This window comes from Bidens hawaiensis, unplaced genomic scaffold (assembly GCF_021521415.1).
Source record: "Bidens hawaiensis isolate Kalapana, Puna unplaced genomic scaffold, B.hawaiensis_p1.1 tig00019788_1, whole genome shotgun sequence".
Classification (NCBI taxonomy): Eukaryota; Viridiplantae; Streptophyta; class Magnoliopsida; order Asterales; family Asteraceae; genus Bidens; species Bidens hawaiensis.
The window spans coordinates 116,648-138,743 of NW_027493000.1; the positions used below are offsets into that span (position 1 = coordinate 116,648).

General features: G+C 38.3%; 1 protein-coding gene across 1 annotated transcript; it reads left to right on the top strand.

Annotated features, from left to right (window-relative positions):
- Positions 1-10,260: 10,260 nt before the first annotated feature.
- Positions 10,261-11,156, top strand: LOC143559190 (uncharacterized). The gene is made up of 2 exons (XM_077047850.1): positions 10,261-10,557; positions 10,863-11,156. Exons 1-2 carry the CDS (start codon positions 10,261-10,263, stop codon positions 11,154-11,156), a joined length of 591 nt encoding a protein of 196 aa, XP_076903965.1.
- Positions 11,157-22,096: the final 10,940 nt, after the last annotated feature.

The following is a 22,096-nucleotide window of genomic DNA, read 5'->3' on the forward strand; positions in this document are numbered from 1 at the left end:
GGTCTTTTGGTTCAAAGAAAATGTTTGAGATCCTTCCATTCTTCTGAACCTCATAATTTGGCATGTTCATCTACTGCCTCATACTTATGCACTCTTTCATGTTGGCAAGAGGATTTGAATATATGGTTTTTTGTTTGTATGAAGCTTCTGTGATCATAATGTCATTCATTTTCCTCTTCCTTTTGTTCCTTTCAAAGTTTGAGAGTTCCAATTTCCTCTTCTTGTTTAACAAAGGAAATCCCTTTCTGGATTGATCATTCAAATGTTTGGAAAGTTCATTCCTTTGTTGTCCTGCAAATATTTGTATGTCTTGATAGTCATAAAGAGTCATCCTGGCCATTTCCTCCAATTGTTCCCTTTTAAAATCCTGAAAGTCATCAATAAAAACAATATGCCTCAAATCACCACTATTCATGATAACTTTTAAGGATTTTGTTCTGGCATCAAAGTACAGTCTTTTGGGTAGGTCCACATCAGTTGGTGGTCTTTATTGTCGTTGGAGTGTGGATCTTGTTGTAGGTATTGGGACACTTACTGTGGAGACCCTCGGAGCATATTTTCTTTTGGGTGCTGATCTTCTCACATGCCCAGATTGTTTATAAAGGTTCACAACTTGATCCTTTGGCATCATCACCAACTTCAAATAATCTCCTCCCTCTTTTGCCAATGTAGTGATCATTTCCATAGTTTCCCTATCAGTTGGCTTAATTGGAGTGGATCTTTTAGTTTGAACAGGTTCACCCTTTGGTCCACATTGAAAAGATAAGGATATTTTCTGTTCTTCCTCCAATTTCTCCCATTATTCTTTCTCAGTATAGAATAACTCTTTCAATTGTCCTTTCCCAAGATTATCAAACACAGATTCTGCCATGTCCTTGCTCATCATTAAACCCTTTATGGTTTAATTCTGTTCTCATCTTCCCAGGACAACAGGTTTACACTTACAGCTGGTTCTTTCTTGACTTGGATCAGAGAAGGAGTCTGAGTGATTTTTGACTTGCCATTTTCTTAATTAAATTTCTCCATCTCAGATTCAAAGAGGGACAGTTTTTCTTTGGTGCTCATTTTCCATGTTTTCTCCCCCTCTTCTTTTCATGTCATCAGCCTATCTAACAATTCAACCTTCTCATTTTCCCATGTCTTCTTTTCCTTCTCAGCCAAGGTCATCAATTTGGATTTTCTTTTGCTAGCACCTGAGTAAATGAATTTTCTTAGATATTTGTTTGAATCTTTCTTCCACAGCTTTCTAGCTCATACCCTCAACATGCTCAATAGAAACACAGTGATCTATTAAGAATATACATTTTCCACCATATTTGATGTACTGACTTTCAAGTTTATCTTTCCGGTCGGCCGCTTTCTTCAGTCTTTATTCTTTCTTTTGTTGAATTGTAGACATTCTCCAGTTCCTCAACCCTCATATGACTCAACTGTTTTTTCTCGGAACCCATGAAGTCTCAGATAGGCTAGGAGCCTTTGAGTGTCTTTATTTTTCTTTTCCCTGACTTTCTTCAATTTTTCACCTTTTCATCAAGTTACACATCCAATTCTTCATCTATCATCACAGCCAATGTTTCAAATTGATATCCATGATGCATCATGCTTATTATTTTAGGATTTTCCCTCTTGGCATCATTAAGCATGGTCTAAATGTTCTCCTTGTGAACATCAACCATATTTACATGAGGAGAGTCAGCTCATTCATCTTCTATATCATATAAGTCAATAAGTGCATCAATCTTGGGCTCATCTTCCATGTGCTCATCAGGTTTAACAGCTTGGATAGGTACATCCTTTATGGGACTTTTCTTCTTCTTGGGTGTAGATTCCTCAGGAATCTCATCTTTCTCTTGCCTCTTCCTCTTCCTCACATATTTTTTGGCATAATTATTTAGGTAATCAGCATCCCAGCTCTTTTCATTTTCTTTTATATCATCAATCACATGTTGATTGCATAATTTAGTGGCCTTTTGAACCATCTCATTTTGAATTGTTTTCCCATCATAAATGTCAGAGACCAACATCCTATCATCATCTTCATTTTCAAGGTTATCAGAAGTCACAGTAGGAATAGATTGTTCATGTATTTCAGCTTCAGTGAATTTGGGTTGCTGGAATTGATATATGACAACAAGTGAGTTTTCAACATCCTCCATTTGCTGCAACTTCAGCAACCCCTCTATCACTTCATGTTCTATCTCCCCCTTTCCCTCATCAAGGGTCTTCTTTAACTCAATTTCCTCCAACATAATTCTCTGATCTTCAAGCTCTTTGTCAGTTAAGAATCTTGAAATCATCTCTCTTTGCATCCATTCACCAACTATTTGATCATGTATTTTTATGGCCTTATTCAGTAGATTCATCAACAAATAGAACTTCGTCACTTGATTGAACTTTTTGTTATCTTCAATGGATGGAGCTGTCTTTCATTTTCTGCCACAGCTTTCCCTTTCAACCTTCTCTTCTCCTCATTAACAGATTTAGGTTTTGATGGACTTATTTTCCTCACCACAGTTGGTTCATCATGAAAGTTATCAATTTCATCAAATAATTCATTTAGCTCATCATCCACAACTTTCTCTTTCTCAGCCTCCTTCTCCTTTTCCACCACTAACAGAGATTCAACATTATCAAACTCTCCATACAGGATATCAAGATCATCCTTATCATTCACATCTTCTTCCACATCATTCATATTCACATCATCTTCATTGTTATTAACCTCTACTTCATCTTCATTCATTTCAATGTTTTCAATATTTTCATCAACCACCTTCTCATTCTCAGTATTGTCCACCACCATGTCATCATTATTATTCAAGTCATAATTCTAGACAACTTCTTTAGAAACATCTGCTTCATAACCACCATCATCATTCCTCTCTTCCTCTTCATCCTCCTCCTCCTCATTTCCATACATATCATTAAAAGGATTTTAAAATGTCAACATCAACCACCTTCGCAACAGGTAAATTCTCGCTATGTTTTGGTGCAGCTGAGGTCTTCTCAACCTCACTGACCAGGGTTTGAATCTTGAGCAAAGCATGTTCCAACTGGGATTCTAGTTATGCATTCTTATTATTCAAATCCTATTTCTCCCTCTTCAAATTACAGTTTTGAATCAACACATCCATGTGTCTATCAAACAGTCTCATGTTAGCATTAGGGGAAGGAGAGTTTATTGGTGAGATTGGAACTGGATCAGGGATTTGGGCTTGGTTGGGTTCATGAGGTGGGCTTTCTATGATGGTTTCACTAGTTGAGGGTGGTTGTTTGAGGTTTGGAATGTAGGTATAACAGGTTGGTCAGATGTTTGAGAATGTGTTGGGGATTGGTATGGTGTATTTGGTTGGTTTGTAAGGTGGGCTAGGATATATTCAGGTATATAAGGTTCATGTTCAAGTTGGTTTTGGGTTTGGGTTTGGATTTTGATTGGGCTTTGGGTTGGGCTTTGGGTTTGGGTTTGGGTTTGCCTTTTGATTGGGCTTTGGGTTGGGCTTTAGGTTTGAGTTTGGGTTGATGGTGAAATTGGTGGGGATGGTATGTATGGGTCTTGGGTATGGTAGTGAGGTGGTGATGGGTTTTGGGGTGAGGTTGGTGGTGTAGGAATAGGGTTGTCAAAGGTTGATGTCTCCCCCTGAGCTTGATCCAATGCATTTGTTACCACAATATTTATAACTTCATCCACATTCTCCATCTCCTCCTCCTGCACAGCATCCTGATCAACATCATCATCTCCTCCACCATCATTATTGTAATCATCAAAAAAATCATTATCATCATTCTCATCCTCATCAGAAGTCACTCTTGGTGACTCTGGCACCTCCATAATCTCCATATTATTGTCAACTAGCCATGGGAGAATATCAAACTCAACCTCCAGATTAAAATTACTTATTGCCCCCAACCTTGCAATACGTCTGTATACGTTTGGATCTTGCAAGACATGAGTTGTGCCCAAGGTTGGTAGATCAAGGGACACAATGTTCAATATGATTTGTAAGAAGCGGGGATAAACCAAAATCTATGTTCCCTTCTTTTCCTTAGATTTGTCGCCAGCCCCTCAAAGATCAGTCTTGAAAAATTAAATGGTTGGTTATAAATGATAGCAGCAGTAGCATTTGCAATCTCCCGGCTTATGAGGATCTAGGTACTCCTCCTAGGTGTGAAACCTTTTATAATGTGGTGTATCAAAAATCTATAAAATAGGAAACATTCCTTTTTTGAATTATCCTTCATGTGCGTCTCCTTGTGTTGCGTCATAAATTGGTTAACTGACGCATATCAAAAGACCACGACATGATCAAGACTAAAGTGAAATAAACGAACATGAGTTGAAGAATTGCATTATGGTTGTGATGGTGTAATCCCAAAATCCCTATGGATTTCGGTTTGTCTAGTAACACCAAGATTAAGCTAGTTTAGGCATAGTTGGGCTTGGCCTTTGGGCCTTTTGTATGGTAACATTATATATAGTTAATGTTTAGTCATTAATTAGGGCAACCAGTGGTAGAGCACTTTGATAGCCACCATAAACTCTAGAGAGCAAAGTAGATCTCTAAAGAACTTATGTACCCGAAGTTTGATGATAATAAACGTGTGCATTGAAGTTCATCTTGAAATAACCGTTATAATATTATTGAAAAATAAATAAGCATGTAATGTGATAATATTTATAACATTAATAATAATAGTACATATATAATAATATGTTGCTCAACAAATAAATCAAAACATATTAATAAATGAAATGATCAAAAATGTTGTTGCTGCTGTTGTTGCCATTGCCACTGCCACTGCTAGTGCCACTAATAATTTGCTTACAGTGGTTCCCAAAATCAAAAGAAAAAGAAAACAGAAGTACAATAACAATTTAAAGACATTTATATGTTAAAATAAATATGTATTAAAATATTTTCTCTTTGTTCACACATATAACCAGATTAGTTTGACCAAGGTATTGAGTTTACTCTTCAATTAATGAATAGATATTTTTTCGGTTTAACTTCAAACTTCTTAACCATCCATACGCAAACACCCTTCAGACCACTCTTGAAACCACTCTTATAATTATTACACCTGCAACCAATTTCTTCCCTCCTTCTAGAGCATGGTAATGTTTCATGTGTACACCGTACCTTTCACTCAATGTTAATGATGACACTCAAGCATGGATTATTGAACCCTCAGTTTAAATACCGACAATTGCTTCATCCTAGCTCACACAACATTTTATACGTCTTGGTTAGTTCTTTTACATTAACATGCTTACCATTTCCGACCAACCGGTTCTGGGCACCATACGTAAACCCAAACCCACCTCCGCTCGTCTCCACCCCCTACCATTGTTGTCAGCCGATCACCAGTGATAACCGACCGCTGCTGCGGAGTTCTCGACAACTGCCCTCGTAGTTTCCACAGCGACGCGTGCATGTAGCCTGTAACTCCTCCGTATATGTAAAAAATCATTTGGTTAACTGGTTCGTAATTGAATATCGTTTGTTTTGCATTTAGAAAACCGCTCTATCATCAGTAAAAGAAAAAAAAACATACCAGCTCATTAAAATATGTTATCTAATTTTGTAAAGAATGGAATTATTAATTTATTTTTAATAATCAACTGTCATATTTGATTTTGAATAAGCTACTTGGCTCATTTGTAGGCAACAACACACCTCTCACTCGTAGGTTACGGGTTCAAACATGGGCCATCTCCTTACATTGTTTGTTAATTTATTTCTTTGCTCATTGTAACCGACTCACGTAGACAACCTAGTTCAAGTAACCATGAATTCTCCATAAACTAATATGCTTAGAACTAGACTCACATAAATTATTTAGTTCTCAATAATTTAATAATACTAGAAAATAAAGTGTTGTTTTCTTTCCAAACGTAACTAAATATGGTTTTGATATTATAACACAGTTTCTATATTAAATATGTTTATAAGGAAAATTTAATAAGACTGGTAACTAAACTTAGATTGATATAATCTTTCAACTTATTTACTAACAATATCTACGAACCCAAGTTATCATATGAATACAAAGGGAATAAAAACGCAAAACGTTAAATCTCATCAAACGTAAAATTACTTGTTGGTCATAACTCCCTTAAAGAAATAAGTCCAACAAGGTTGTGAATTTTCATTCAAGGTACGGATCCTAACCCCTTCTTTATTGTTATTATATTCATTTTCTATATACCTTTGGAACTCCTAGCGTTCTTTGACAACTCGATTCATTTGGTCATCCGTTTGATTCTTCTGATTATGATTTGTTATCACTTAATAGCATGCGATAGAATTATTACTATATTGTACTCATAATTGCATGCTTCAATGATAATGATATGATTATATATTTGCTTTGACGCTTCGAGAGCGTACTTTGGATATATTGTTGAAGTATTGTTTCAGCTATTATGATCTGTTACCCTGAGCATGTTCCTACTTGTGGGGGTGACCACAAGCACGACATTGCGGCAACGATGGCGTGGCACCGGCCGTGACGGTGAGCCTAAATCACAGCGTCTCCTTAGTACTTGTGAGGTACATGAGGCCGTTAGGAGGTGTATGGACTGGTCCTAGGATATATGTATATGATTTATGGTGGATGGTGTGTGATGACCACGCTCCAATGCACGTTTGGAACATAGGGTCTGCAGCCCTATGTGCATATTTGTAAGTAATAAGTTAAAAATTCGGCTCACGGGTACATCCATATGATACGATTTACTTCATTGGCTTGCTTTACTTTGTGTCGTATCATCTTATGTTATGTTATTGTTTGATCTTTTTAATTTGTTATTATTATTACTTGAGCCATTTTATCGGTATTGGGCATTCGGCTCATTCCGTAAATCCTTTTTCTTTAACAGGTTCACAGGTTACTCTGGTCGGGGTGTGAAGAGAGAAAAACTGAGCTCTAGGACCTTTGGATTGACAAAGTTAGTCACTTTTGGTAGCATATGTTGGCTTATCTAGAATTAACTTTATGTAATAAATAATTATACCTAGGGCTCTGTAATGACGTTAAACTTATGGAATTATGTCTTATGTTTTGATATCTATGATAGTGACACGTTACCCTTCTGAGGTGTTGTGTTACAGTTGTGGTATCAGAGCGAAAGCTCTTTCCTGTAGAAAACTTAAACATTAGTAATTAAAACATGTGAGGATTGGGTAGACATACGGGTTAGGATTTAATATTCCTTCTCAATATATTTGTGCCATTCGGAATTCTAACTTAGAGTTAATTCCTTTAGATGCCTCCACGTCGCCAACCGTGTAGGAACGTTCGTAGACCGAACCGTTTGAACGGAGACAGTGCCTCTAATTAGACTCCAACTGATCCAAACATGGTGTCTGCTATCAACCAAGCTTTTGCCGGACTACTTCCAGGCCTTGTGGCTCAAACTGTGAAGGCTGTTCTCAACCAAACTCTCTCTGAGGGTCGCACTAACCCTAATCAAAATTCTGGGCCTGTAATTGTTGAGAATACTGTTAACAATCCTGTTGAGAACATCCATGTATGGATTGAGAGGTTCCAAAAACAAAAGCCAAAATCCTTTAGCCACGTTGCCACTCCAATAGAAGCCAGAAACTGGATTGCCCATATTGAGAAGATCTTTGAAGTGTTGGGAGTTACAGACCAGTACAAAGTCAGATTGGTCACCTACAAATTGGAAGACGACGCACAAACTTGGTGGGAGGGATACAAGAAAGTTAAAGGAGGAGATACTTATGCTGCTACACTTCCCTGGGCTGATTTTCGCATGATCTTTTATGAGAAATATTTCTCTACCGCTGATAGGGAAGCTTACATTAGGAGTATGCTATTATTTGACAGGGCAATGATGAGCCTGCGTTAGAGTTTATGACACGATTTGCAAGGTTACTTAGCATTGTTGGGGATGCAGCGGGGTTAGAACAAGTGCAAGCTGAAAAATGTAAATGGGCGGTATGTGATCGAAGCTGGAAGTCAGTTATGTATATGAAGTTCAAGGACCTTACCGAAGTAGCTAATGCAATCAAGACTTTTGAGTTCGAGAGGAAAGAGTACCTATATCGTGCTGGAGGCAGTAAGAAAGGGGAAAGAGATGAAGTACCCATCAAGACCATGACCAGTCATTTACTCCGCCACATCAACAAGACCGTAGAGTTCAGCCAAAACGAAATCCTGGAAATCAGAAGCAACCATGGCAACCTAGACCCCAAAACCCAAGACCGACAGAGAATCATATTCAACCATATCAAGCACCCATCACAGCAAAACCACTCAATCAACATGGAAACCCGAACCAGACATTGATTCAGCCGTGCAACACTTGTGGGAAGCGTCATCGAGGAATATGTCACCGAGCTTTTGGAAATTGTTTCGGGTGTGGCCAATCCGGACACAAGGTTAAGGATTGTACAATACAAGGAGATAAGAAGAATACCAATGGAACAGTTGCACCACGCAATACCGGAGGACCCGTTTTTGCACTTAAAATTACCGCTACTGAGGCTGCTAGTAATCTAGGTATCGTATCTGGAACACTTAAACTTGGTGAGCGCGACATATGTGTATTGTTCGATACGGGCGCGACACATTCTATAGTTTCTCACTTGTTTACTAAACATCTTAAGATTGAACCGTCATTGTTGGACCCTACCCTATCCATCTCAACCCCCATGGGAAATTCGATGATTATTACTAACGTATATCATGATTGTCCTATTCGTATCGACTCTCTTGTGTGCAAAGCGGATCTTTTACCCATACAAATGAACGATTTTGATATTATTCTCGGAATGGATTGCTTAACTCGACATCATGTTTCTATCGATTGTCATTCTCGACGAGTCATATTTGGTGATCTTCATAGTCTTGATTATGTCTATCATGGGATCCACCCTCGTAAATCTCTTAAGATCATTTATACGCTTAAATATCAAAAGTTATTATCGCATGGTTGCGTCGGTTTCTTAGCATCCGTCTTGGATACATCGGCAAAAAAAGGTAGCATAGACGACCACCCAATTGTTCGAGAGTTTCCTGATGTTTTTCCAGATGAACTACCGGGAATGCCACCTGATCGTGAAGTAGAGTTTACAATCGACTGATCCCCAGTGTCGAGCCAATCTCCAAGGCACCGTATCGTATGGCCCCGTTAGAGCTGAAAGAATTGAAAGAGCAACTACAAGAGCTACTAGAGTTGGGATTTATAAGGCCGATTTTTTCACCTTGGGGTGCACCAGTCTTATTTGTATAAAAGAATGATGGTAGTATGCTGTTATGCATCGACTATAGGGAGCTTAACAAGATTACCATTCGGAACCGTTATCCTCTTGCTCGCATTGATGATCTTTTTGACCAGCTTCAGGGTGCGAAGTTCTTCTCAAAAATAGATTTGAGGTCTAGTTATCATCAGTTGAAGATTAGATAGGAGGATGTGCATAAGACTGCCTTTCGTACTCACTATGGCCATTACGAGTTTTTGGTTATGCCTTTTGGATTAACCAATGCCCTGCAGTCTTCATGGATTTGATGAACCGAGTATTCCATGAATTCTTGGATAAGTTTGTTATCGTTTTCATTGATGATATTCTTGTGTATTCTAAGTGCAGGGAAGTACACGAAGAATACCTACGTAAAGTGCTTGAGACATTACGGTAGAAAAAGTTGTATGCGAAGTTTTCAAAGTGTGACTTTTGGCTTAATCAAGTAGCCTTCTTGGGTCACATTGTATTTGAATAAGGAATAAACATGGATCCCGCAAAGATCAAGGCAATTACATAGTGTCCCAGACCAAATTCTGCTACAGAAGTCCGAAGTTTCTTAGGCTTAGCAGGCTACTACCGGAGATTTGTGGAAGGATTTTCGATCATTGCATTGCCTCTCACGCAACTGTTAAGGAAAGGTGTTAAATATTATTGGAATGAAGAGCGGGAAAAAAGCTTTGAGGAATTGAAGAAAAGACTAGTAACTGCTCCGGTACTTACTCTCTCATCCGGATCTGGCAGTTTTCAGATTTATAGCGATGCCTCGAAGAAAGGATTAGGTTGTGTGCTAATGCAATATGGAAAAGTTATCGCCTACGCGTCACGTCAACTGAAGCCCTATGAATAAAAATTATCTGACTCATGATTTGGAGTTAGCCGTGGTAGTCATTGCATTGAAGATTTGGTGCCACTATTTGTATGGAGAAACTTGTGACATATTCACCGACCAAAAAAGTCTCAATGATATATATTTACGCAAAAAGAGCTAAATATGAGGCAGAGAAGGTGGTTAGAACTTTTGAAAGACTATGATGCAAATATTCAGTACCACCCGGGGAAAGCTAATGTGGTAGCTGATGCGCTAAGCAGAAAAAACTTTGGAGTCATATCTTCTCTTCAGATTGAACCTCTTATTATCTTGGATCTTGATAGGATGAGCATTGGCATCCAAGTTGGTAAATCTGACAACTATCTTGCAAGAATGCAAATCGAGCCTGATCTAATCTCGCGAATTAAAGAAGCCCAAAAGTATGATGGAGAATTATGTGCGATTGTGCAGAATATCGAAGTACGTAAGTAGTCAAAATTTCGCATAGACAAGCATGGGATGATTTAGACGAGCATGGGATGATTTGGTGTGGCAAGATATTGTGTGTACCGTATGATTCTACCCTCCACGATTTGTTATTAGCCGACACGCATAGCTCGCCATTTCTATCCACCCAGGATCCACAAAAATGTATCGAGACTTACGTCAGAACTTTTGGTGGAACAGAATGAAGGAAGATGTTGCAAGATACGTAAGTCGTTGTCTCACATGCGATCGTAGTAAAGATTGAGCACCAACGAACAAGCGGCCTATTACAACCGTAGGACATTCCAATGTGGAAATGTGATGAGATTTCGATGGATTTTGTTATGGGTTTTCCCAAGACATTCAAGAAGAATGACGCTATTTGGGTTGTGGTCGATAGATTATCAAAGTCGGCTCACTTCTTACCGATTCAACAAGGGTATCCAGTTAGGAAGTTATATGAAGTGCTTCTTCAAGAAATCATTCGACTACATGGCACTCCATCTTCGATTGTTTCAGACAGAGATCCGCGATTCACTTCTCGATTTTGGAAAGGTTTTCAAGCAGCATGGGGGCACAAGATTGAAGTTTAGTACCGCTTTCCATCCCCAGACCGACGGGAAATCTGAGAGCACGATCCAAACTTTGGAAGATATGCTTCGTGCATGCGTACTCGAGTAGGGCCGGAAACTGGGATGAATATTTATGCCTTGTTGAGTTTGCATACAACAATAGTTGGCAAGCAAGTATTGACATGGCTCCTTTCGAACTTTTGTATGGACGAAAGTGTAAAGCGCCAATATGTTGGGAAGAAGTTGAAGAAAAGATCATTGAGGGACCCGAGTTAGTCCAGATTAAAAATGAAAAAGTTGCTATTGCCCGAGAAAAGCTAAAAGAGGCACAAAGTAGGCAATAGAGTTATGCAGATAAACATCGCAGAGAAATAGAATTCAACGTCGGTAATCACGTGTTCCTAAAAGTCTCACCATGCCGTGGCGTTTGAAGATTCGGGATAAAAGGGAAGCTTACTACTACTACCACTACCACTACCACTGCCACTACCACTACTACTACTACAACTACTACCACCACCACTACTACTGCACCTACTGCCGCTGCTGCTACTGCTACTACTACTACCACCTACCACCACCACCACCACTACCACTACTACCACCACCAACACCACCACCACCACCACCGCCGCCGCCACTACTACTACCACTACCACTACCATTACCACTACTACCACCACCACCACTACTGCTACTGCTGTTACTACTACAGCAGCAGGCTGCTGCTACTGCTGCTGCTGCTACTAATAATAAAAATAATAATAATAATAAATTGTTTGGACATGACAATTCCAACCTACTCAGATTACTATCTAATTTGCTTGTAATGATTCCCAAAATCAAAAGAAAAAGAAAAGAGAAGTACAATAACAATTTAAAGACAAATATATGTTAAAATAAATATGTATTAAAATATTTTCTATTTGTTCACACATATAACCAGATTAGTTTGACCAAGGTATTTTGAGTTTCCTCTTCAATGATTGAATATATATTTTTTTGGTTTTAACTTCAAACTTCTTAACCATCCATACGCAAACACCCTTCAGACCACTCTTGAAACCACTCTTATAATTATTACACCTGCAACCAATTTCTTCCCTCCTTCTAGAGCAGGGTAACGTTTCATGTGTACACCGTACCTTTCACTCAATGTTAATGATGACACTCAAGCATGGATTATTGAACCCTCAGTTTAAATACCGACAATTGCTTCATCCTAGCTCATACAACATTTTATACGTCTTGGTTAGTTCTTTTACATTAACATGCTTACCATTTCCGACCAACCGGTTCTGGGCACCATACGTAAACCCAAACCCACCTCCGCTCGTCTCCACCCCCTACCATTGTTGTCAGCCGATCAGCAGTCATCACCGACCGCTGCTGCGGAGTTCTCGCCAAATGCCACCGTGCACCACTACCACCGTAGTTTTCATCGCCGAACCCCAACGAAGCATGCAGGTAGCCCGTATATCCTCCGTATATGTAAAAACTCAGTTAGTTAACTGGTTCGTAATTGAATATCGTTTGTTTTGCATTTAGAAAACCGTTCTATCATCTGTAAAAGACAAAAAATAAACATACCAGCTCATTAAAATATGTTATCTAATTTTCTAAAGAATGGAACTGATAATTCATTTTTAATAATCAACTGTCATATTTGATTTTGAATAAGCTCCTTGGCTCATTTGTAGGCAACAACACACCTCTCACTCGTAGGTTACGAGTTCGAACATGGACCGTCTCCATACATTGTTTTGTTAATTTATTTCTTTGCTCATGTTGTAACCGACTCACGTAGACAACCTAGTTCAAGTAAACATGTGTTATCCATAAACTAAATGCTTAGAACTAGACTCACATAAATTATTTTAGTTCTCAATAATTTAATAATACTAGAAAATAAAGTGTTGTTTTCTTTCCAAATGTAACAAAATATGGTTTTGATATTATAACACAGTTTCTATATTAAATATGTTTATAAGGAAAAATTAATAAGACTGGTAACTAAACTTAGATATAATGTGTCAACTTATTTACTAACAATATCTACGAACCCAAGTTATCGGATAAATACAAAGGGAATATAAAATGCAAAATGTTAAATCTCATCAAACGTAAAATTACTTGTAGGTCATAACTCCCTAAAAGAAATAAGTCCAACAAGGTTGTGAATTTCCATTCAAGGTATGAATCCTAACCCCTTCTTTATTGTTATTATATTCGTTTGCTATAAACCCTGTTGATATTATATATATATATATATATATATATATATATATATATATATATATATATATATATATACCTTTGCAACTCCTAGCGTTCTTTGACAACTCGATTCATTTGGTCGTCCGCTTGATTCATGTTCTGATTATGATTTGTTATAAGTTAATAGCATGCGCTAGAATTATTACTATAGTGTACTCATTATTGCATGCTTCAATGATAATGATATGATTATATATTTTCTTTGACGCTTTGAGAGCGTACTTTGGATATATTGTTGAAGTATTGTTTCAACTATTATAATGTGTTGCCCCGAGCATGTTCCTACTTGTGGGGGTGACCACAAGCACGACATTGCGGCACCGATGGCGTAGCACCATTCATGACGGTGAGCCTAAATCACGTCGTCTCCTTAGTACTTGTGAGGAACATGAGGCCGTTAGGAGGCGCATGGACTGGTCCTTGGATATATGTATATGATTTATGGTGGATGGCGTGTGATGCCCACGCTCCATTGCAAGTTTGGCACATAGGGTCTGCAGCTCTATGTGCATGTTTGTAAGTAATAAGTTAAGAATTCGGCTCACGGGTACATCCATATGATACGATTTACTTTATTGGCTTGCTTTAATGGAATAGATTAGCCTGACATCAAGGACTTTGATAACTTCTTTCTTCACCACATCTTGCATGTTCGGGTTGAGTCGTATTTGATGTTGGACCACGGGTTTGTACTCTTACTCCATGAGGATTTTATTAGTACAAAAAGAAGGATTGTTGCACTTAATGTCTATGATCTTCCATGTAGTGCCTTTCTTATGGTGTTCCAAGGCCCTAAGCAGCATGTCCTTTTCATCTTTGGCAAGATGGGCTGAAATGATTACCAAGAAGTTGGGAGTATTTTTCAGGAAAGGCGTATTCTAAATGATTCGGGAGTTCTTTAAACTCCAAGGCCAATGGTTCTTCTATGGAAGGCTTTGATTTTTCATTGCATTCGATGATTTCATAAATTAATTCTGACGATTCTTGGCTGATGTTGTCTGCGGTGTGATTTTCCTGTTCTGCAATGGGTTCAGGAATAGGTTTGGCTATGATTTGTGTTTCGAGTGTGTCTAAGATGGCGGAATCTCTCATATAAAAATTCACGATGGAATTAATAATATCAATACAATATAATGTGTCATCATGATGTTGTAGGTGTGGCATAGATTTGCCTATGTCAAAAGTGACAGCCTCATCATTTACCCTAAGTGTGAGTTTGCTCGTGCAAACATCAATGATGGCCTTTGTAGTGGCCAAAAAGGGTCTTTCTAAAATCAGATGCACACTTTTGTCCTAATCCATATCAAGAATTACAAAATCTACTAGGAAAAAAATTCAATTTTGAGAAGCATGTTTTCAACAATGCCCGCAGGGTATTTAACAGAGCAGTCAGCTGACTAAATGCTCTTGCGGGTGGGCTTTGGTTCTCATATCCTTAATTTTGGAAAAACCGGTCAGCCACGAAATTGCTACAAGGCAAATTTCCTATTAGACAAGGGAAAGAAAAGCTCACTGGATCAGTCATCTTCTGTGGTAGTTTGTTTTGAAGAATTGTTGAGCACTCCTCGTTCAAGGTGACGTGCAAAAGTTCCTCTAGCTTCCTCTTGTCTGTGAGAACTTCTTTCAAAAATTTGGCATACATCGGTATCAGAGCAATAGCTTCAGCGAAAAGAATGTTGATATGGAATTGTTTGAATAGCTCTAGAAACTTCTTGTACTGCTCTTCGAGTCTCCTTCTTTAGACGACCAGGGTATGGAATGGATGGAGCATACATTCTGATTGGTTCCTTTGGTCATGCGGTACTTGCTTGGTCTAGCCTTTCTTGAACCTTCTTTGGAACTTATTTTTTCGTGATGGGTTCAAAGGTGGTAAGTCAACATTAGTGGTTCTGCCACTTCTTAAGGTAACAGCATTGGCTGTTGCATTTGGATTTGTGATCGTGTTGCTTAGAAGGATACATGGTGGTCTTTCAGACATTTGGTGGGAAATATGTCCAGTTTGGGTTTCTAAATTATGCAAAGATGCTTGCTGCCATTTGAGGTCAGTCTCATACTTCATTAATACTCCATTGATTTTAAGGGTCCTTAAATCAGCTCGCTTCTCTCCTACAGTGTTTTTGGCCATAATCTGATTTAGATTTTCTTAAATTCTTGAGGTGTTTTGGAATTGAATGCTACTGGAACTTTGTCCTTGAAACTAAGGTTTAGGCTGATATGGTTGATTCATCGGTATTTTGTCGAATCCTTGTGGGTTTTGACCATAAAGTTCAAGTGTTTCTCCAACATGGATTGTAGTTGTTGCTGAAAACGTTGTTTTGGCGGGCTATGAAATCAACTTCTTCTGTTGCCATAAAAAATTGCACTCAATCACTAGGTTTGTGTGATCCTCGAAATGTGTTATAGCTGACTTTCGTCTTTGCCAGCTTGGCTTGCAGTTGCTCGAATAACATGGAAAGAGCTTCAAGCCGTGCGGTGACGAGAGTGTTGGAATCGACGTGGTGCGTTCCTTTATAGGATGGATTAGATCTTAGTGGGTAATGAGTGAAACTTTTCTTTGTTGCCTTCTCCAGAATTTTGATTGCTTCATTTGGGGATTTGGATCCCAGAATACCGTCGGCGATTTGGTCAATTGACTGCTTCTTTTTGGCAGGATTATGCGTCAAAGGAAGTTTGAACTTGTCACCACATGTTTAGCCCATGATATGGGAATCTTCTTAAAAGACTCCTGTATCTCTCCCAAGATGCATGTAGTGATTCATCGTCATAGGTTCTAAATCCGGTGGTGCTGGCTCGATACTTTGCAGTTTTGTCAGACAGAAAGTATTTCAAGAGAAACTATTCTACCATCTGGTCCCAATTGGTGATGGATCCTATTTGAAGAGATTCAAGCCAGTCTAAGGCATATCATCTTAGGGAGAGAAGAAAGAGTTTGATTTTGGCTTAATCTTCTAAGAAGTTTTGGATTTTAAAGGTTCATTCGTAGGAATCAAGAATTATAAGAGAGAGGGTCTTCATCGAGAAGCCCATGTAATTGAACTGAGTTTTCCACCATATGGATGGTGATGTATTTAATTTTGAAGTTTCTGGTGATTTCTAGTGGTGCCACTCCATTTCCATAGCCTTCGAGAGTTGGCGCCTGGCATATTGGCTGATGTTTGGTTTATTGTTCGGTGCTGCCATCAAGTGTTCCGTTTGATCTTCTTCCAATGGCGTGTCGTCTAATTACTCTTACTTAATTGTTTCAGCTACTTATCTCATTCGGTCGCGTATTTTCCGATAAAAAAGTCGCTCGGGGTCGAAAACTAGCGAAACAAGCTCAGGTGTGGGTGTAGAGGACATTCATGACATAGAAAAAAATAGATAAACGAAATCTAACTATGCAATACTAAATTACAAACTAAACTAAAAATTAAAATAAAGAGAAATATTAAACTTTTTACAATTAAAGACAATTATTAAAAATAAAATTTGGATCATTCTTAGAATTTTACCATGTCCCCAGCAACGGCAACAAAAACTTGGTATGGTGTGTGGGTGAGTATAAAAAGAGTTGATTTCTTTTAGAGAAATCTGCAATTTGCCTCCCTGGAATATATCGTCGCTGGATGGAATAACCACTGAAAACGAAATTGCGAAGGTTCTGCCACTGTGATATTTTGGCAGGGCAGTCTGTGCCCTTCCATTAAATATTTTCATTAATGACCGTTGAGATGGAGGGTGTTTTAGACTTTTTACAAATACAAAATTGGCGGGTCACAGTCTGTGCCATTCTGTTATTATTTTTTTCAAAAGCTTGGAAAAACCAACTTGCCGGGAATAATGGCAGTCCGACCACCGGGTATTATCTTCCTCCCTACTTCCTCCTTACGCCTTCCTCCTCCCTACTTTCTCCCCTCCTTCCTTCTTTTCCTTACCCCTCTTTTCCTTACCACTATTTTCCTTACCCCTCTCAACTTCTTATACACTCAATATATATATATATATATATATATATATATATATATATATATATATATATACCTCCATCTTCATCTTCATCCAAGACCCATCTCCACTGTAGCCACCCGAAAACCATCCACCGTAGCCACCTCAACCGTCGTACCGGCTCCCACCGTCTCCCCGTCGCATCGGCTCCTTATCCCCATCGCACCGGCTTCTCGGCTCCCACCGTCTTCCCGTCGCACCCGGCTCCATCTTCCTGTCGCACCCAGCTCTGTCTCCCCATCGCACCTCTTCAAGATGGTTCTAATAATTACCTTCAACTTCAATCGAGCTCTATTAGGAGTCCTGATTGATTTCAATCTCCGAATACAGATCCGGAATCGAGCGATTGCGGTTCGGTTTTTAGTCACATTCGCTGGCCAAAACCAAATTAACTTCCACCAAATTTGGAATCTTGGGTCGCGTCTTCGTATGCTACCGTTGTAAAATCCCGAAGTTTATAATTCGGGTGAATAATTATAAGTATGTTATGTATGTAAAATCCTGAAGATTATAATTCAGCTGTTTTGTTATATGTATTTTGTGTTCGTGTTATATATATAAAAACAAATGTTTGTGTTCATTGTGTTCGGGTTCGGGTGGTTGGGTTCGGTTCGGGTGAAAAGTTTACTAAAAACGGTTCGTTTGGTTGTTTCCGAGGTCGTTTCGGGCGAAAGGTTTACTAAAAATCGGCCCGTTTGGTTGTTTTCGGGCGAAAGGTTTACGAAAAACGGCCCGTTTCGTTGTTTGCGGGTGAAAAGTTTACTAAAAAAAGAGTCATTTCGTTGTTTTCAGGCGAAAAGTTTACTAAAAAACGGCTCGTTTCGTTGTTTTCGGGCAAAAAGTTTACTAAAAAACGGCCCGTTTCGTTGTTTTCGGGTGAAAAGTTTACTAAAAAACGAGTCGTTTCGTTGTTTCCGGGCGAAAAGTTTACTAAAAAACGGCCCGTTTCGTTGTTTTCGGGCGAATATTTTACTAAAAAACTGCCCGTTTTCGTTGTTTTCGGGCGAAAAGTTTACTAAAAAACGGCCCATTTCGTTGTTTTCGGGTGAAAAGTTTACTAAAAAACAAGTCATTTCGTTGTTTTCGGGCGAAAAGTTTACTAAAAAACGGCCGGTTTCGTTGTTTTCGGGAGAAAAGTTTACTAAAAAAGGCTCGTTCCGTTGTTTTCGGGCGAAAAGTTTACTAAAAACGAGTCGTTTCGTTGTTTTCGGGTGAATAGTTTCCTAAAAAACCAGTCGTTTCGTAGTTTTCGGGCGAAAAGTTTACTAAAAAACGGCCCGTTTCGTTGTTTTCTGACGAAAAGTTTATTAAAAAAACGGCTCGTTTCGTTGTTTTTGGGTGAAAAGTTTACCAAAACGAACCATTTTTTAGTGAAAATTTACTAAAAAAATGGTTCGTTAAAATTTTTTACAAAAAAAAATTGTTGTTTTCGGGTAAAAAATGGTTTTAAAAAAAAGGTTTACAAAAAAAAGTTGGGAGATGATGATGAGGAGGAGGAATTCCTTAAAGTGAGGAATATATATTACATATTGTATAGATATATCAAATATTAGTTCAGTTAAAATGGTTGGTGTTGTTTGTTGTTAAACTAGGGGTCGGGGGTTCAAACCCCACCCTTTACACAATATTAGATTATTAGTTTTAGAATTATTTAAAGGCTCAGGGGTAAAATGGTCATTTCAACCTCTTTTGGTCAGTCAACTCACGGTCAACCGACGGCAAGGGCACAGACTGCCCCGCCAAAATATCACAGTGGCAGAACCTTCGCAATTTCGTTTTCAGTGGTTATTCCATCCAGCGACGATATTTTTCAGGGAGGCAAATTGCGGATTTCTCTTTCTTTTATTTGTTTTTCACACAAGATCGTGTTTTAAATTTATAAAAATTATTTCTACTAAGACTAAACCACACACATATAGGCAAGTGTACCTATCGTATATGTAGAATAGTATTGGTAAGAACCATGTATCGATCCATGGACACGAATGATTTCTAATAATAAATATTTGTTCTAATTAACTGGAAGTAAAAGTCATTTATGGTTGTTTTAAACTAATTTTTTTAAATTGAAATAAAGTTAAATAGGTGAACAAGTAGATGGATTTTAGACGAAAAAATCAATATATAAAGGTTACCATCTTTCTTTTTTTTTAATGGCATAAAAGGTTACCATCTAAACCATGAATCCATTTAACTCTTCTTTTATTATTAATATTATGAATATATGATTAATGTGCTTTAATAATATAAGATAGAATAACCCCTCCTAAGTGAATTACCCTATAACATAAAATAAAGTAGAATGCATAACTTCATGTCTACCACGAATATGTCAATTTAAGTAAGTAGCTTTCGTGAAGTATAAAGATTATGATTAATTTTGATTTCTCAAATACCAATCTTAACAACTTCGGGTGATTATAGGTTATTCACACAACCTCCCTTTGGTTGATTTAAGTAGACGATAATTACACATTCCTTTTACATATGATTTCTTTAACTGGCATGGCAACCTAATCAATCGTACTCAGCAATGTTGTTTTAGAATTACCAAAACTAGAGAAAATGGTCATAGCATGTATCTCATCGTTTCAAAGTCTAACACAAGGAAATATGTTTTGGATAACATATCAAGATTTTCTTTTTATCATTCCTAGTTTCCAATAACATGAGTGAATCATGAATGATTATAAAGATTTGTCTAACATATATTAATCATCAACCTTGAATTAATGGATTATGATGACAAAATATGTTTCATCAAAGGATAATTTCAAAATAATCATGTACTTCATAAAAATTAAATCACATATTCAATATAATCATCAAATAAAGTTAAGTATCATCATAGATTTAGATGGTAAATGGAGGTTTAGCTCATGATGAGCATGACAATGAACATCAAAGAAGATGAAGATATCAAATACATGATTAAACTAGAACAATCTAACCAAGTTGGTGATCAGTCTTCTTCTTCGATGGTGGCGGATGCCTTCAAACTCTTCAATAGATCTTCAATTAAAGTGTAAAGTGAGTGTTTTTAAGTGAGAAACTCGTCTAAGTCCTCCCCAGGCACACCCATTGCAATGAAACATGCAACCTATTTATAGGTTGTCTGAGTGACTGGGTACGGCCCCGTGTTGGATGGACACGCCCCCGTGCCTAGCTGTCCAGGTGCATTAACTGCTTGTCAGATCGTGCATATGATGACTTAACACGAGGGCATGGTGGATGAGACACGGGGGGTGTTTTGGATGCCATATTCTAAAATTTTTGTCTTTTCTTGGAAAAGTGACCACAAGGGTGTGCTATGTGAGACACAACCCCGTGTTAGCTGCATGAGATTTTGTCTTTTCTTGGAAAGGTGACCATGGGAATGTTCTAGGTGAGACACAGCCCCGTGTCAGCTTCGACAGATTTTGTATTTTTTTGGAAAGGTGACCACGAGAGTGTGATAGGTGAGACACGGCCCCGTGTCAGCTTCGTCAGAATTAGTTCTTTCTTGGAAAGGTGACCACATGAGTGTGCTTCTTAAACATGGAGGTGTGTTAAACTGACTAATACACAATTTCTTCATTTTTTCCGTGTATCTTCTCATTTCTTTTTCTGAGGCTGGAATAACCTTGAAAATAGAAATTAACATAATAAGTATGTAACATCCCCAAGTTTATAAATTAATATTAATTATACTATTTATTTTTTGTGAGAAAGTTTACTCGGGTTAGCAGAAAAATAATAAATAGAGTAGAAGTTAGCATGGGTCGGGCTAGTGTTGGGTAATGGATATGGGATATGGACTTGGGTTAATAAGGAAGGAAGATGGACCATGGGCTCAAGCCCATGATCCATAATATTTAAGCCTTAAATCACCCTTTAATCCTTTCATTTCACATATTCCATACACCATACAAAACACACCCTTAGCTCTCTCTCATCCTACTTTCTCTCTAGCCGAAACAGAAGAAACCGAGCATCAACCCGAGGTAATGATAGTATGATATTGTAGAGATACAAACCCGTTAGATTTAGTCAAAAAACAACGAGCCGACGCCGTTAAACCGTTGAAGTCACGAGATCCGGGTGAAATCGGGTATAAACCGAACCTAAGATGAGCTTAGGGATCACCCTAGCTAAGATCTGGATCGAACGGGACGAAAAACGGTGAAAACAGTGGCTAAACGAGTGAGATCTCGCTTTTCCGGCGAGATTCACGTTTATCCGGCAACGGCGGCGCCGGAAAGGCGGCGCCGGAGGTTGTCACATCAGATGTGACGTCTGACGTCTGACTAAACCCTAACCCTAATTCGTTACGGAATTCTAACGAATTAGCTGTAATTCGTTAACGGAAGGGTAGCCAGTTCGTTATGGCAATTCGTTAAGGTGGGAGGACTAACTAGAAGCAGCTCGCTAAGTGATTCGTTAAGGAGAAATGACGAATGAGGATAACGAATCAGACCATGTTAGCTGATTCGTTACTCGTCCATTCGTCATGGCAAGATAACGAATTAGCTAACTAAGTTCGCTAAGTCAAGATAACGAACTAGGCGGTGTTTTGATAACGAATTAGACAGTGTTGTGATAACGAATTAGGCTTAATTTGTTATAGCAAACAAGTGGGCGAATTAAATAATAGTTTAAAATCGTAGTGAAAAATGTGATAAGACAGTTAATAGAAATAAATTTTTTCCAATCTGACCTGG